This window comes from Berghia stephanieae, chromosome 1 (assembly GCF_034508935.2).
Source record: "Berghia stephanieae isolate SIO BIC M18660-M18661 chromosome 1, UCSD_Bste_1.3, whole genome shotgun sequence".
NCBI classification, from domain to species: Eukaryota; Metazoa; Mollusca; class Gastropoda; order Nudibranchia; family Aeolidiidae; genus Berghia; species Berghia stephanieae.
Window position 1 is genome coordinate 74,593,602 of NC_088360.1, and position 13,876 is coordinate 74,607,477.

The 13,876-nt window shown below is 35.2% G+C and overlaps 1 protein-coding gene across 15 annotated transcripts in view; it reads right to left on the reverse strand.

Moving 5' to 3' along the window:
* LOC144956792 (calpain-B-like) overlaps positions 1-13,876 on the reverse strand; it is a 77,799-nt gene that overhangs the window by 49,815 nt on the left and 14,108 nt on the right. For 4 of the 15 annotated variants that reach the window (XM_078887584.1, XM_078887636.1, XM_078887609.1 and 1 more), the window contains exons 1-2: positions 13,613-13,734; positions 3,609-4,026 (exon numbers count right to left, since the gene is read on the reverse strand). The exons of 8 other annotated variants lie outside the window; for them this stretch is intronic. In XM_078887584.1, the coding sequence (XP_078743710.1) occupies positions 3,609-3,899 (291 nt within the window). In that variant the 5' untranslated portion in view covers positions 3,900-4,026; positions 13,613-13,734. Of the gene's footprint in view, positions 1-3,608; positions 4,027-4,753; positions 4,897-13,442; positions 13,735-13,876 lie in introns of those variants that run through there. 3 more of the 15 variants (XM_078887627.1, XM_078887602.1, XM_078887593.1) reach the window with 3 other exon arrangements.

Genomic DNA, 13,876 nt, shown 5'->3' on the forward strand with positions numbered 1-13,876 from the left:
GATAATCATCATGAGCATCGGTTATATTTTTTTCAAAACAAGAATTAATTATTAGCTGAAATAATTCAAACTTATCATGTTGCCACCCAATATTATGGCTGCACTCTTAGATGATCAGCTTATTATCATTTTCTTAACTAGTGGGTCGCTTTCATAAATAAATAATCACTTGGTCATGTCACTTTAGCCAGGAAGGAAAGGTGGCGCTTTAAACAAAATAGAATGTAATCGCTTACAGAGCAGCATATTGTATTATTTACCGAGAAAAAGGGATATGGGGGTGGGAGGGTCGTTTTGATCCATAAACCCTTAAACAGCAAGACTGAAATCTCATCAATAATTATTCTTAAACCCCATTACTCATGTTTATAAACTTATAAACCTAGCCATTTTCAGCCTTTCCATTCTCCGTGCGCTTTGCGATTTTTGAACTTCATTGAATCTGAATAGTACATAGCATCCCTGTCACTGTTCCTTGGTAAAAACGGGAGGAAAGAATCGGTTTCAGTCAGATTCATATTTGATAGAATTCACATGGAGAGGGTTAGACTAATCTATATAATTTTCACGTCTTCTTAAACCACAGACCGATGTATTTTAATTGCGAATAAAATCTTGTGGATAATCATTCGGTCTTAAAGCAAGCAAGTTTTATTGGGATTATAAAGATTCAGAGATGGCCTGCCCATTTTGATTTTTTTTTGTGTACCACAATTAACCAGTTAACAGTCGTGCTCTGGAAAAACACCTATTCAAATATTTGCCCAGAAAACTCGTCCTTCAAATATCGATCCATCTAAACGACCCTCATCTTGGCAAAAACTCTCAAACCTGGGAATTCGAGAGCTCTCAAACCTGGGAATTAGAGAGATGGGAATGCCTCTCCCCATGTAGCAGATCGTTTAAACTCCAGCTCTTGTAATAAACCAACGAATGAATCAGCCAACAAATCTTTATTTCAGAAAGAGTGGGAGGGGAGGAAGGGGGGGGGGGGGGCAGGCTGGATATTAAAATAAATATTCATAAACGTACTTATCGTGGGCGGATGAGGAGATGGGGGGGGGGGGGGTCATAATTTTCATTTTCATTATAATAATGTGAAATAAGATAACATTCACTGACGTTTGTACAATCAGATTATGACCAGCAGTGTGGTATACCTGTGTTTTGGAGTGTGGTAAACAGAAAGAGAGGCAGATAGACAGACAGACAGACAGATAGATAGATAGATAGATAGATAGATAGATAGATAGATAGATAGATAGATAGATAGATAGATAGATAGATAGATAGATAGATAGATAGATAGATAGATAGATAGATAGATAGATAGATAGATAGATAGATAGATAGATAGATAGATAGATAAATACTCGTAGATAGATAGATAGCTGCTCGAAATACTTCTCTCCACAGAGAACACATTAAGTGTTACATTTCGAATCTGAAACAAAGCTCTTAACTCTATACAGTACGTACCGTACCATAGACGAGAGTAACCAACAGGATCCATCTAATACACCAACGGTTAATACCCTTATTATAGTTTGTAAATGGTTATCGATGCAAGGAAATAGCCTGAACGGATTTGCCTTGAATGTGCATATGCAACGAATAACGTCGTTCGCAATTATTTGAAAAACTCTGATTATAATAAAAATGGGTTTTGCAACAAAAACAAAAAACAAAAAAATAAAATAATAAATAAAACAAAGGAACTCATCATCAGGGTGCAATGGAGGGAAATAACAGACAAAAGTTTGGCAAGAGATAGGATTGTTTTGTTGAGTTTTATAGTTTTTGCTTTTGTTTTTTGTAGTTGTTTTTCTTATTTTTTTGTTGTTTGTTGTTTTGTTGTTTTTTTTTTTTTTGTTGATTTTTGTTTGTTTCTTTGTTGTTGTTTTCGGGGGGGTTTTTTGGGTTTTTTTTGTTTTTTTTTCTTCAAAAAAATGTTTTTTAAATTGAGCTTTTATATAACGCCATATCCACTAAACATGCTCAAAGCGCTTTATAAAGGGTCCCTGGAAAACAGCAACACGTAACACTTAGAACGAGACATGACGCCTTTTAGGCGATATTACATTTTTTTTTTTTCCGACAGAGACAACGCTGTCCTGTCAACGGCCTGAGTACGATGAGAGAATGTGAGTAAAGAGACTTTTCCAAGGACTCAAATATGCTTGAACCCAGGACCTTCCGATCCGAAAGCCAGTGTCATACCACTAGACCACATAGTCACACTTCAAACGACTCGGCCTATCTTCAAACATGTATATCAAATTAACCTAACGAGTGCAACACCTCAACCGACAAAAGCAACAGCTGCCAGTCTGTCGTCAGACAAAATAAAAAAAAGTTATCAATTTCTCGAGAAACAGCAACACCCACACCCACATAAGCACTTATAAACACACACACACACACACACACACACACACACACACACACACACACACACAAAATACCAGAGATTACTTTCTTGTGATTGGTGAAATGGAAGCACCGAAAATAAATTTCAACGATTATATTCGACTTCACATCATACAACGAGAACGTAGCATCTTTAATTGTTGAGTCGTTAATTATTGTGTACAATGTATAGACTCGAATAAAATGCGTGCAAATTTTATTCATAGACTATGTGTAACTAAATAAATAAAGAAATAAAAATTCTCATAGATGCCGGTAGACGTTTGAAACTTCGAGAAATACCTACAAGGATTACTCAAGTAAAGAGCATAGCTTTAAGTTTAACAGTAACAGCGTTGTCATGACGACTCCACAAGGTAAAAATGTTTCAGGTGTGTTGTTATGTTACGGTGAGCTTGAACCTTTTACCACGATACCGTGATAATAATAATACACGTTAACTCTCGACCTAATTTCAGATATAATATTTATTTAATGAAATTATGAGGGAGAGGGTTGTTAGGGTACAGTGGCGTCTATTTAAGCCCTCTACGATGACTGCAGACCCCCCCCCCCCCTCTCTCTCTCTCTCTCTCTCTCTCTCTCTCTCTCTCTCTCTCTCTCTCTCCTGTGAATATATTTTTGTAAATAAGTCCATTAGCCTCATTGGACGGGATTTTATCCCGGTGTCTATAGCGTGAACCGGACAATAGCAATTACTTGCTATCCTTTGGAAAGGATGCTAGTCTATCGCAAAGTAGTTTCCACTAGATCTAACAGAACCAGGTAACCTGCTGGGTGGACGGGGGAGGGGGGGGGGGGGGGCTCAGAATAAATTTCGATCACGATCCCTTTTGTTTGTGAGGCGAATACTCTACCATCTGAGCTATCGGGACCCCCTCTCTGTGAATACGTTATAATAATCATCATTTCAATTGTTATCCATATGACAAGACAAAGACAGAAAGCAAAGTGGAAAGGGGATATAAGGAAGAAAGAAGACACAGCAACAGTGGCATCCCAACAGGTGCATCCCTGCTCAGAAATAGAGGTCAAAACACCCCACCCAAAAGACACACACGAGTGAGATCCACTGAAGCTCATAATATTTCTACTTATCAATAATATAATAACCTTGGAATAATTATACGACCGAGTAAAGAAATGAGATTATTCAATGCAGGAAAGAAATTACTCACGCTTGCTCGCATCCACTTGAATTTTCGGCCAGTTTTGGAGTAGAACACGGACTCGTCAACAGCAAGAAATTCCGGATCTTCAAACAGGCAGCCATTCTTCTGGCATTCTTCAACAATGGACTTGTAATCCTGCTTAGCAAGGCCAGCGAATGGGTTCTTCCTCTCCTTCCTGGTAGTTGTACGAGACCCACGACCTATCAATCGCTGTCCACGATTACGCATCGATTCGAACTCACCGCGGTACTTGTTAAAGTCATCCTTGTATTTGTTGAATCTATTGAACATATCCATGACTCTGGATTATTCCTTAGAGAAAAACTGTTCACAACAAAGATAGAGATTTCCTTTTGGAAGGGAACTTCGAAAGCTCAGTGAAATGCTCGAGTGACCTCTAGTCCTAGATTTTCTCTCAGAGTCCCTGTATTTGGTAAGAATGGATCATGATTTAACTATCCACCATGGGGATTATAAAGATCTACTGTATACTACTATCACAGCTGCAATTTCTGTCGCCGCATACAACTGCTGCTGCTGCTCCTCCTACTACAGCAACTACTACCACTGCTATTGCAGCTTCAACAACAGCATCTACTTCTACTACTACTACTACTACTACTACTACTACTACTACTACTACTACTACTACTACTACTACTACTACTTCGAATACTACTACTACTACTACTACTTCTACCACCATCACCACCACCACCTTTAACCACTGCTTTCCCCAAAAGTTACGAATGCTATTGCTGCTGCTACTGCTAAAGCACAATAAAACCACGCAGTTAGCTAAATGTAGCTTTTTGATTAAAAAATAAATAAAATGAAACTGTTAGCATTTGTCACAAACTGTGTGAATACCTCGAATCTCCAAGAACACTTGTAACACTTCTTAGAAAAATAATGTGATTATAAATTGTGTGCACCTATGATAATGATAATAACAAAGGTGATGATGACGATGATGATAATAATAATAATAATAATAATAATAATAATAATAATAATAATAATAATAATAATAATAATAATAATTATTATTATTATTATTATTATTATTATTATTATTATTAATTAGACATTCCATTTATATTATTATATAAAAGTACTAAAAATCGAATACAAAAATAACAACAACTTACAGATCACTTCGCAAAACGCATGTTATAACGGGACAACACAAGAAAAGGATGATAAATAATATAATGTGCAAAGTAATGATAAAAAAAGAGGTCTAAGTTTTTAAAACGAGCCAAGAACACATATGAAAACTGAAGAGTCAGCGAAGCGCAGATTGGATCCATACAAACAACACCCACTATTATTATTGTCAAAGGGTGCGTGTCACCTAATGCTTTGTGAATGAATGAAATGACAAACCTACTTGGTTCCAGAATGGGTGGGTTACATAGGCAAGAACTAACGATAGGCCAATATTGAATTTTGGAAGGAAAAAAATTCGGCCTCTGTGTATTACAGCCAATGTTTGTTGTTACCAATGACTATTTATAGTGTGACTTGCCGATAAAATATTATAACCTACATACTTTGAAGTGAATGGTCTCCGCGATGAAATACAAGCGTTTATTACTCACACAGTGGATAAACCACATCTAATAATAATAATAATAATAATAATAATAATAATAATAATAATAATAATAATAATAATAATAATAATATGTTGCTTTATAGACAAGTTTCCTACAATCGAATGTTGTTCTTGTTGTTGCTGTTGGTGAAGATGATGATGCCTGTATATTTGTTGATTGTATGTTTCCTTTGTTGTTGTTTATGTCTGTTCTTCCTTTTTTTTATATTCCTACCCCAGAATAATATACCGAGACATTCTAAATTTGTCAGCTCAATATTCTTTAATGATCAAAGAAATCATCTATTCAGATGAACTGATTAAACTTTCTTTGAATCAATGATCAACATATTATAATAAAAATAAAAATTCCAAGCTACAGTGAAATAAATGCAATGTCTACAATCCTTTCAGAATAAAATTGGCAAGGGGATATCAATATTTAGATCTCGCTATTCTTCTCCACCCCCCCCCCCCTCCTTTTTTTAAAAGAAATATAATTTAATTTATTTTTCTTTAACGAGGACAGTATTGATCAAACAAAATCATTCATTCCGATAGCTTAATGGATCTATACATCTATCGGTTTTAGTCCGAAATATTCTTGGTTACGAAATGAAAATATGGTTATTTTATTACACATTTGTATTTCTTTAGGTCAAATTTATCACGAATTCGTTTTTGTTTTTCTTTTGTTTGTTTGTTTTTGGGTTTGGTTTTACTTTTGCTTTGTTTTGTTCTTTCAGTTTTAAACAAAACGCTGGAGTAGTAACCAAGTAATACCAGGATACATTAACAGATAGAAACCCTCCGATTCTATTACCCCATTACTACCAAATGTAAAAGCATTCTGTCACATTAAAATAATAACCCCTAGAACGTCAAAGAAAAGAAAATTAATGTCATAGTGCCATAGAACTGGACAGGCCCCATCAACAACGGGACTCAAACCCTTATCTCCACACTTGACTTCACACACAAAACGATTATTCCTTTTTAGAAATACACCACCACATCATATCGATTTTTTTCTTCCTCTCTCTCTTTTACTTTTATTATCCCTTACCCAGGCACATTCCACATGGGCACTGAGACGTTTCCGTGTTGTATTTAAACGATCCTTTGCATTACTCTGACTCATATATATATTATATATATATATATATATATATATATTATATATATATATATATATATATATATATATATATATATATATATTATATATATATATATATATAGTTTTCTCGGGTTTTTCTTTACTTGCTTTTTTTTTTTCTCTTTCTTTCTTTCTTCAAAACAGGTAATCTACCACATCGGACACATTGAACTTCATAATGATATAATACAACAGGATTACTATAATAATAATTGTAAATAACTTTTGAAGAAAATAATGGAAGAAATCTGAAAAGGTATGTAAGACAAAGTGCCAGACAAAGCAGAGAGAGAACAACTTGAAAAAAAACATCCCAAAAATTTAACCCTATCACAACTGGGGATCAAACCTCAGACGTGCTGAGATGTTTTTTGTCTTGTATATATTCCTCTATCTGCACCGTTTCATACACACCTTTTTGCTCCCTAATTAGTCACTTTGATATTTTCAGATGAAAATGATACATATTGTAGTATTGTGCAGTTGAATGCTTTCTCTCTTAAATGTACGATCATAATTTATGGCGAGGGGTATAGATTTAATTGATTGAAATAAATATGTTTACAATGAAGTTGATTACACTGTTCAAGTTCACTTTCAGTTTGATTGAACAATACATAAATATAAATGTTCTTTAAATTATAATCTTGCACGACTATCCAGTTATACAAGCTATTCCCAAGGCCAAGACAACCAATGATTCATTTTGGTGCATTAATTTTGTTGCTTTTTTCTTAACAAGCTTTAGTTTTACTGAATTCAAATACAAAGATGATGATGACGATCATGATGATGGTGGTGGTGATAATAGTATTAAAACAAACAACAACCTCACCCCCAACATCACCACAACCACCAACAACAATGACAATGACAACTACAACATCAAGAACAACTTTGATAGTGACAACTATAACAGTAAAGTTCTAATTCATAAAGAGCTTGCATGACCCTTCCAGTGTGTACAATCCATGCATCTATCAATTATTATTATGAAATCAGGCTTGTTTGTGTTTTCTAAAGTTGAAGGTGAAAAACATTAAGGGATTAAAGAGGACAAAGCCGACATCATTGAAAGCTTGCAGCAGTAATAGCTGGTGTGTCCGAATAATGTGTTGGGCTCTTGCAAACCCTAAAGCAAAACATGGAATAGCATTTTACAAAGGAAAACATATTACCACCTTCGCTAATTCGACACTACCTAACATGAATAAATAATATTAGTTCCCATAATTGTAAAATGATTCTAGAAAAAAAAACAACACAAAAAAGCAATAAAATAATTGAATACCCTTTACAGCGATTATCCATGTGTGAACAATAATTTAATATCAATTGCACAATACATAATATTATGTAATGGTCTCACCCTTGTCATAGTCAGAGATAGATGGGCATGAATAAATTAGCCTTTTGTATGATATTGTTTAGGAGAAATCATTGGAAATGAAGTCAGTATATTTTCTGGCATTACAATACAGTATTGCAGCCATGCACAAAATGTTTCTATAATTACAAGTACATACAGTGGAACCTCCCGATAACGACAAGCCACTGGACCGAGTTTTTATGTCGTTATCCGAGGTGTCATTATTTAGAGGTTTCCAATATGGCGGACAAAGTGGGCGTGGTAAGGCCTGCGGGACCAGTTTTTATTAACCACGCCACAACAGTACCATTTTCTGTCTGCAGTTTATCCGGGCTGGGGACCGGCATGTGAACAGCTGTTTGAATACACGGAACACATGGCTGCATTAAAAATGTTTTTTTTTTTTTTGTTATTTGTTTTGTTTTCTTTTTGTTTGTTTTTTTTAAACTTTTATTTTTGTCTCTCTCTATCCATTAAAAATGTTAAAAAAAGGTTCATCATCCTTGTTATTTTGTTATGAAAATCAAGACTTGTTTGGCTTGAAACAATCCTCAATCACTGTTTGACGTTTGGCACTGGAAATGATAGCAGATACTTTGTCCTCCTTTGGGATGAGCATGTCAAATAATTGCGCACCGCTGTCATGTTGCATGGCAAAAGTTCTGAGAGTTGTTAGCGCCATAACCGCTTCACTGGCCGTCACAACAGGGAGTGGAGCATCGCCGTCAAGATCATCATTGTCTTGATTTTCTGTTGTTGGTGTCTTTGTCTCAAGAATATCTGTGACAATGGAATCAACCGACACTTCAAAAGTTAATGCCATTCTCATTGGACCTAATGGTGGTAAAAGCTGCGTTCTCATTGGTTTCAAAAGCTGCGTTATCATTGGTTCAAGCAGGAATCGTTTTTATAAACTTTGTGAGTACTCATACTCGGTATTTTTAGTATCAGATATCTACGAAAACTGCCGAAAATCGCCGAAATGATGTCGTTATTCTGAGGTTTTATCAAAAAGTGCGTAGTTATTTGGAGGTTTTTTTTTTACTGATCTTAAATAGAAAAAAAATCGGGACCAGGGGTCAATGTCGTTATCAGCAGGTTGTCGCTATTCGGAGGTGTCGTAATCGGGAGGTTCCACTGTATATTAATAATCTCTGTAAGTTTACTTGCCACCGCTGCCACTACCGCTCATCCTCCTCTTACTACTACTACTACTACTTCTACTACTACTACTACTACCACCACTAATACTACTACTACTACTACAACTACATTAATACTACTACCACTATATTAATACTACTACCACTAGCACTATGCTAATACCACTATCACTACTACTACTTCTTCTACTACTATTACCACCTCTAATACTACTACTACTACTACAACTACACTAATACTACTACCACTAGCACTATGCTAATACCACTATCACTACTACTACTACTACTACTACTACTATTACTACTACTATTACACTACTAATATTAATAGTACCGTTGTTGTTGTTGCTGATGCTGCCACAACTACTGTACACATTTCCGCTGTGAATCCTTGTACATCACAAAACACAAACATTGAACAAGAGAGGCGAGGACAAAGACATTTGAGTTAGCTCCATTATTATTTTGGCAATATCAAAGTGCCAAAATCAAGGAGCAGGCACTGGTGTAAGATAAAGATCTGAAAAATTGCGTATGAAACAGTGCTAGACAGGGCAGAGAGAAAAATACAAATAAAAAACCATCCCCAAAAATCGGCCTGCCTCAACTGACCTCAGACCTCCTGACGTAAAAAATCTTTAAGTCCTCGAAACACGAATGAGGTACAGGCCATCAGAAACTTAGATGTATGGAAAGAGAAAAAGATAATAGGACATACATGGTACAAAATGAGGAGGAAATCCTTTGAACCTTATAATTTGTCAGGAATGGGAGACAACATTGACTTACTAGACGAAATGTGACTTGGATAACAAATACAATGCAAATATTAAACATATAAATGCCTAAGAATAGACCATTTGGCCACTGGCATACTATCAGTATCAGATCCCAAGAAACCAAAAATTTCAAAATGCAGGGTTAGTCTACAATACATTCACAAACTTGAAACATTTATAAAGTATTTATGCACAACCTGCAGCTAAACAAATAATTTCCTATCAAGACAATTAGAGATTGATTAAAAAAAAATATCTTATGATATGTCACTCATTATGATTGGCCTGTTCCTTCTCTGAATGTTTTCATTGATTCATAAAAAACGTTTTCGTTCTAAGCCTGAATTTTTGTGTCTTAATTCTCAAAGTGCCCTCTCTAATCCTAGATTCACTATTAACAGCCAATCGCCATGTCATTTGAAAAAGAATTAAATTAGTCATTCAAATGACATGTCTTTATTGACACCTCAGACATTCAAGCCGGAGTCTCACCACTGACAACAACATCATCATCATAGTTCTAAAGTAGCCCTGGTTGTTTGAGGATTGATCCAGTTTACAATTTCATCTTCTTTCTCTCCTTCACTCACACACTAGTACATGCAGGGCACATTTAGAATTGGAAATTTTAGTTAACACTGATCTAGAATTGATCATTCGTTTGAATGTCTTATGGGAGCTTATTTCTGCCATGTTGTCTGGGAGGTTCTCCGAAAGTTTAATTGTAGAAGGAAAAAATTAATTCAAGTATGATTCGGGTATTGCTTATATGGGAGAATTGTCTTGTTGTAAGGGCCCTGTGTTTTTCTTGTCACTAGAAATATGCACTTTGGTAAATCAATCGAAATATTTTTATGGAAAATTTTGTCGTTTTTGCTTTATCTCTCATTCTTTGTGTTTTATGGGTGTCGAGGCCAAGTGTTGAGACAAGATTTGATGTGCTGGTAAATCATGAGAAGTTATTTGTTATGCACCTTGCAGATGGTGTGCATGTGTGCATACAATTTTAATGGAAATCATATTCCTATAAGATTTACAATTTTAGAATTGTGAACGACCCTATAAATATAAGTATTATTATTATGTCAGGATTAAGTAGTTGCTAATTCAAGTTTAACTGACCAGATATGTGATTAAAATTATTTTTTCCCCTTATGAAACTGTATATATTTTCTCCAAACAGAACGTAACATATTAACCCAAGTCCAATATTATTCTCGACTATAATTTCAATTTCTAGCACCTAGATCACCCCGTCTTCATACCATTTTGAGGTAGTTGTTACAATTTAGAATTCTGATGCCTATCTTTTACCAGGCCCATTGTTGTTTTGATGCAAGTCTTGGAAAAGTGAAATTTAATCCATGGTGCCACAAAACAAAAGCAATATAATTCAAAGACATAATTAAATTTATCTTATTATTATGAATTATATATGAGACAGCATTCTGCCTTAATTCTCTCATGTCACAACATAAAATCTAGACACCTTTTTGATGTGAACAGTTAAAAATTAATCTGCTTCAGACCCAGGTCCCTCTCCACTTACAAATGCATATTTAAAAGAGCAGCAAATTCATTTACTTCCATTGAATAGGGAGCCTTCCATTTTTTAACAAACATTCTTAAAAGAACCCTTTCGCATCAACTTCAATGTGCCCTGATTGAAATCACCATCCTGTCTTCTACTGTTTAAAAATCATCTGTTGTTTAAAAAAAAATATATATATCTTTGTGACATAACTTTGTAATTACTTTTATTTCAATTATTTCATTCTCGAAAACATACTGAAATTGAGCCTTGAAGTTGAAGAGAAACCTCATCTATTCGGCCATATTAATGCGAAATGGCCAGTAACTGATGTTGCACAGCTTTCCAATGTTAGAGCTACCTGTTATTTTATTATCGCAAAGTTTAACAATGAAAGGACATGTGAGGGGTCAAAGGTGGACAGTTAACCCGGAGTAACAATGGCCAATGATGATCAACTATTTGCTTGACACTAATCAACCCCTTTCTTATGGCTCTGACATCGCTATGGAAAACAACAGTTCAAGTTGGACAATATTGTAAGACTTGTAATCGCTGGACTGGACTCAGAACGAGGTCTTCTGTGCAACCTCAACTAACTGAGAATAAGACATTGGCCCTAGAGTGTCCAGTTGTAAATCCACCCAAATCTTATTGAGCACTTCTGAGATCTTCCCAAAACACCTACAAGTACAAGGGAACAACAGTACCAAGCAAGGAATGTTTATGAGCTTTGGGACATTGTTGAAATAGAATGGAATGACATCAAAGCAAATGACATAAACCCCTTGATAAATTCTATTGAGAGACTTGTCCGAGCAGTGATTGGAAATGTGGCCATACACAGTACTGACTTTGTTGTGTCAAATGTTTCCTCTTTTTCGAAACAGAGCAACCCAAACTGTGTTCTTCGGGTCGTCCTTACTTTTAGGATTAAGCACGTATGTATGTAGATGAAATTTGGATCACATACACTGAAGATATTGCTTTTTTCTGTGATATAACTTTTATCCAATTATGTCTTTTAAAACTCAAATGAATTGATTCAAAACAAGTGGAAAGTTACTTTTGCAAATGTGTGTATTTTCATCACTTATTTTTTAAATACTGTTTTGTTCTGATTTTAAATAAAATATTGTTGTTGCTTAGACTTAGTGGTTTCTTTATCTTTCTTTCTTTTTTAAGGAATTGGTCACGCAAGGTCAACTTAATTCTATATGAATCTTGCTATCTATGTTTTATTAGGATTAGGTCAGAAGAAGTAGTGTAAATTACTAATTTAGGTCAGCCTCGACGCATGGTTAAATAGGTCTGATAACTGAACGCAATGGGCATGATCTATAATGTGCTCGAGGTCATTGGTTACATTGCAAAATGTGCTCAAAGTGACCCACATAGTGAAAAGTGTTCACAACTTTTTAAATATCTAACATCACGATTGGTCATTTTATTCAGCTTGACACATGGGTGTGTTTACAACTTTCGTAAACAAAGCGGTGTGTTTACATTTGTTAAGATATATCCAAGTGTTGGACAGCAACAAATCATGTGATTGATGACCTGGTTGGACGAAAACATGAATAAGATCGCTCCCATTAATTATGGGCTTGACTTAACGCGGTTTTAATGGACATGTTAGTTTGAAAGTAGATATTTCCAATATATAACAATAAGCACAAATCAATTTGGGTAATCAGACCTGCAAATAAGACAGTAATTTAATATTGGATTCCTAATTTATTATAATTATAAGACTTATAAGTATAAGTGCACGTCAGTCAGACGGGTTCACTCAATGATGGGCACGAGTCGACGTGCACTTTTTGCAGGTCTGATAACCCAATGCATTATGTCATTGTATGCCCAATGTAATGGAAATATTTTTTTTAATGACGCACAATATTGTCTATTACTATAGTAATAAACTAGGCCCATAATTGTGTTCGGAAGTCAGACCTGTGCACGTTACAAATTACATTACACGTCGGTACAAGTGCAAGTACATGTCTAGACCGCTATATAATATATTATTTTTAATCGGCTGACTGCGTTGTTAGTGTTAGTGACGGGTCTATGTACTGTAAATAGCCACTTATGACGATTAAATATATCTAGTTGAAAAAAAAGGAAAACCAGTGCACCTAATTTACTAAAATTAAAGGACAAAATTAAAAGCAAGTAACTGCAGCGAGATGTCTGCTATCCGAAGCAAAACAAATGCCGATCAATACGTTACCGGTAGGTTTGGACCTCACTTCACGGAAAACCTGAGTCGGCGAGTTTTAACTCGGTGAGCCAAGACCAAGAAATGCACAATCTTTCAGATTATTTCGATATGCTTTTACCATAACTTTATAACTAATGCACTAAATATCACAATAATGAACCATATTGATTAACAAATACCGTAGAATCGATGTGTTTTAGGCTCTTTCAGACTCCGCAACACATAGGGATCTATCCGTGGCCTTCGTGAACTCTTATGGCCTGAGACATCGTCTCGACTGGCGATGTGACGTCACACTCCCGGTCCATCCGCTTTCGTTTTGAAAACCGGTTAATGGTTGACTGTGTTGTCATTCATTTTCAATTCATTCTTATCGGATTATTGTACCCTCTTGTTTTCTATAGATAATTTGTTAAATAGTCATTCATATTTTGATAAATACC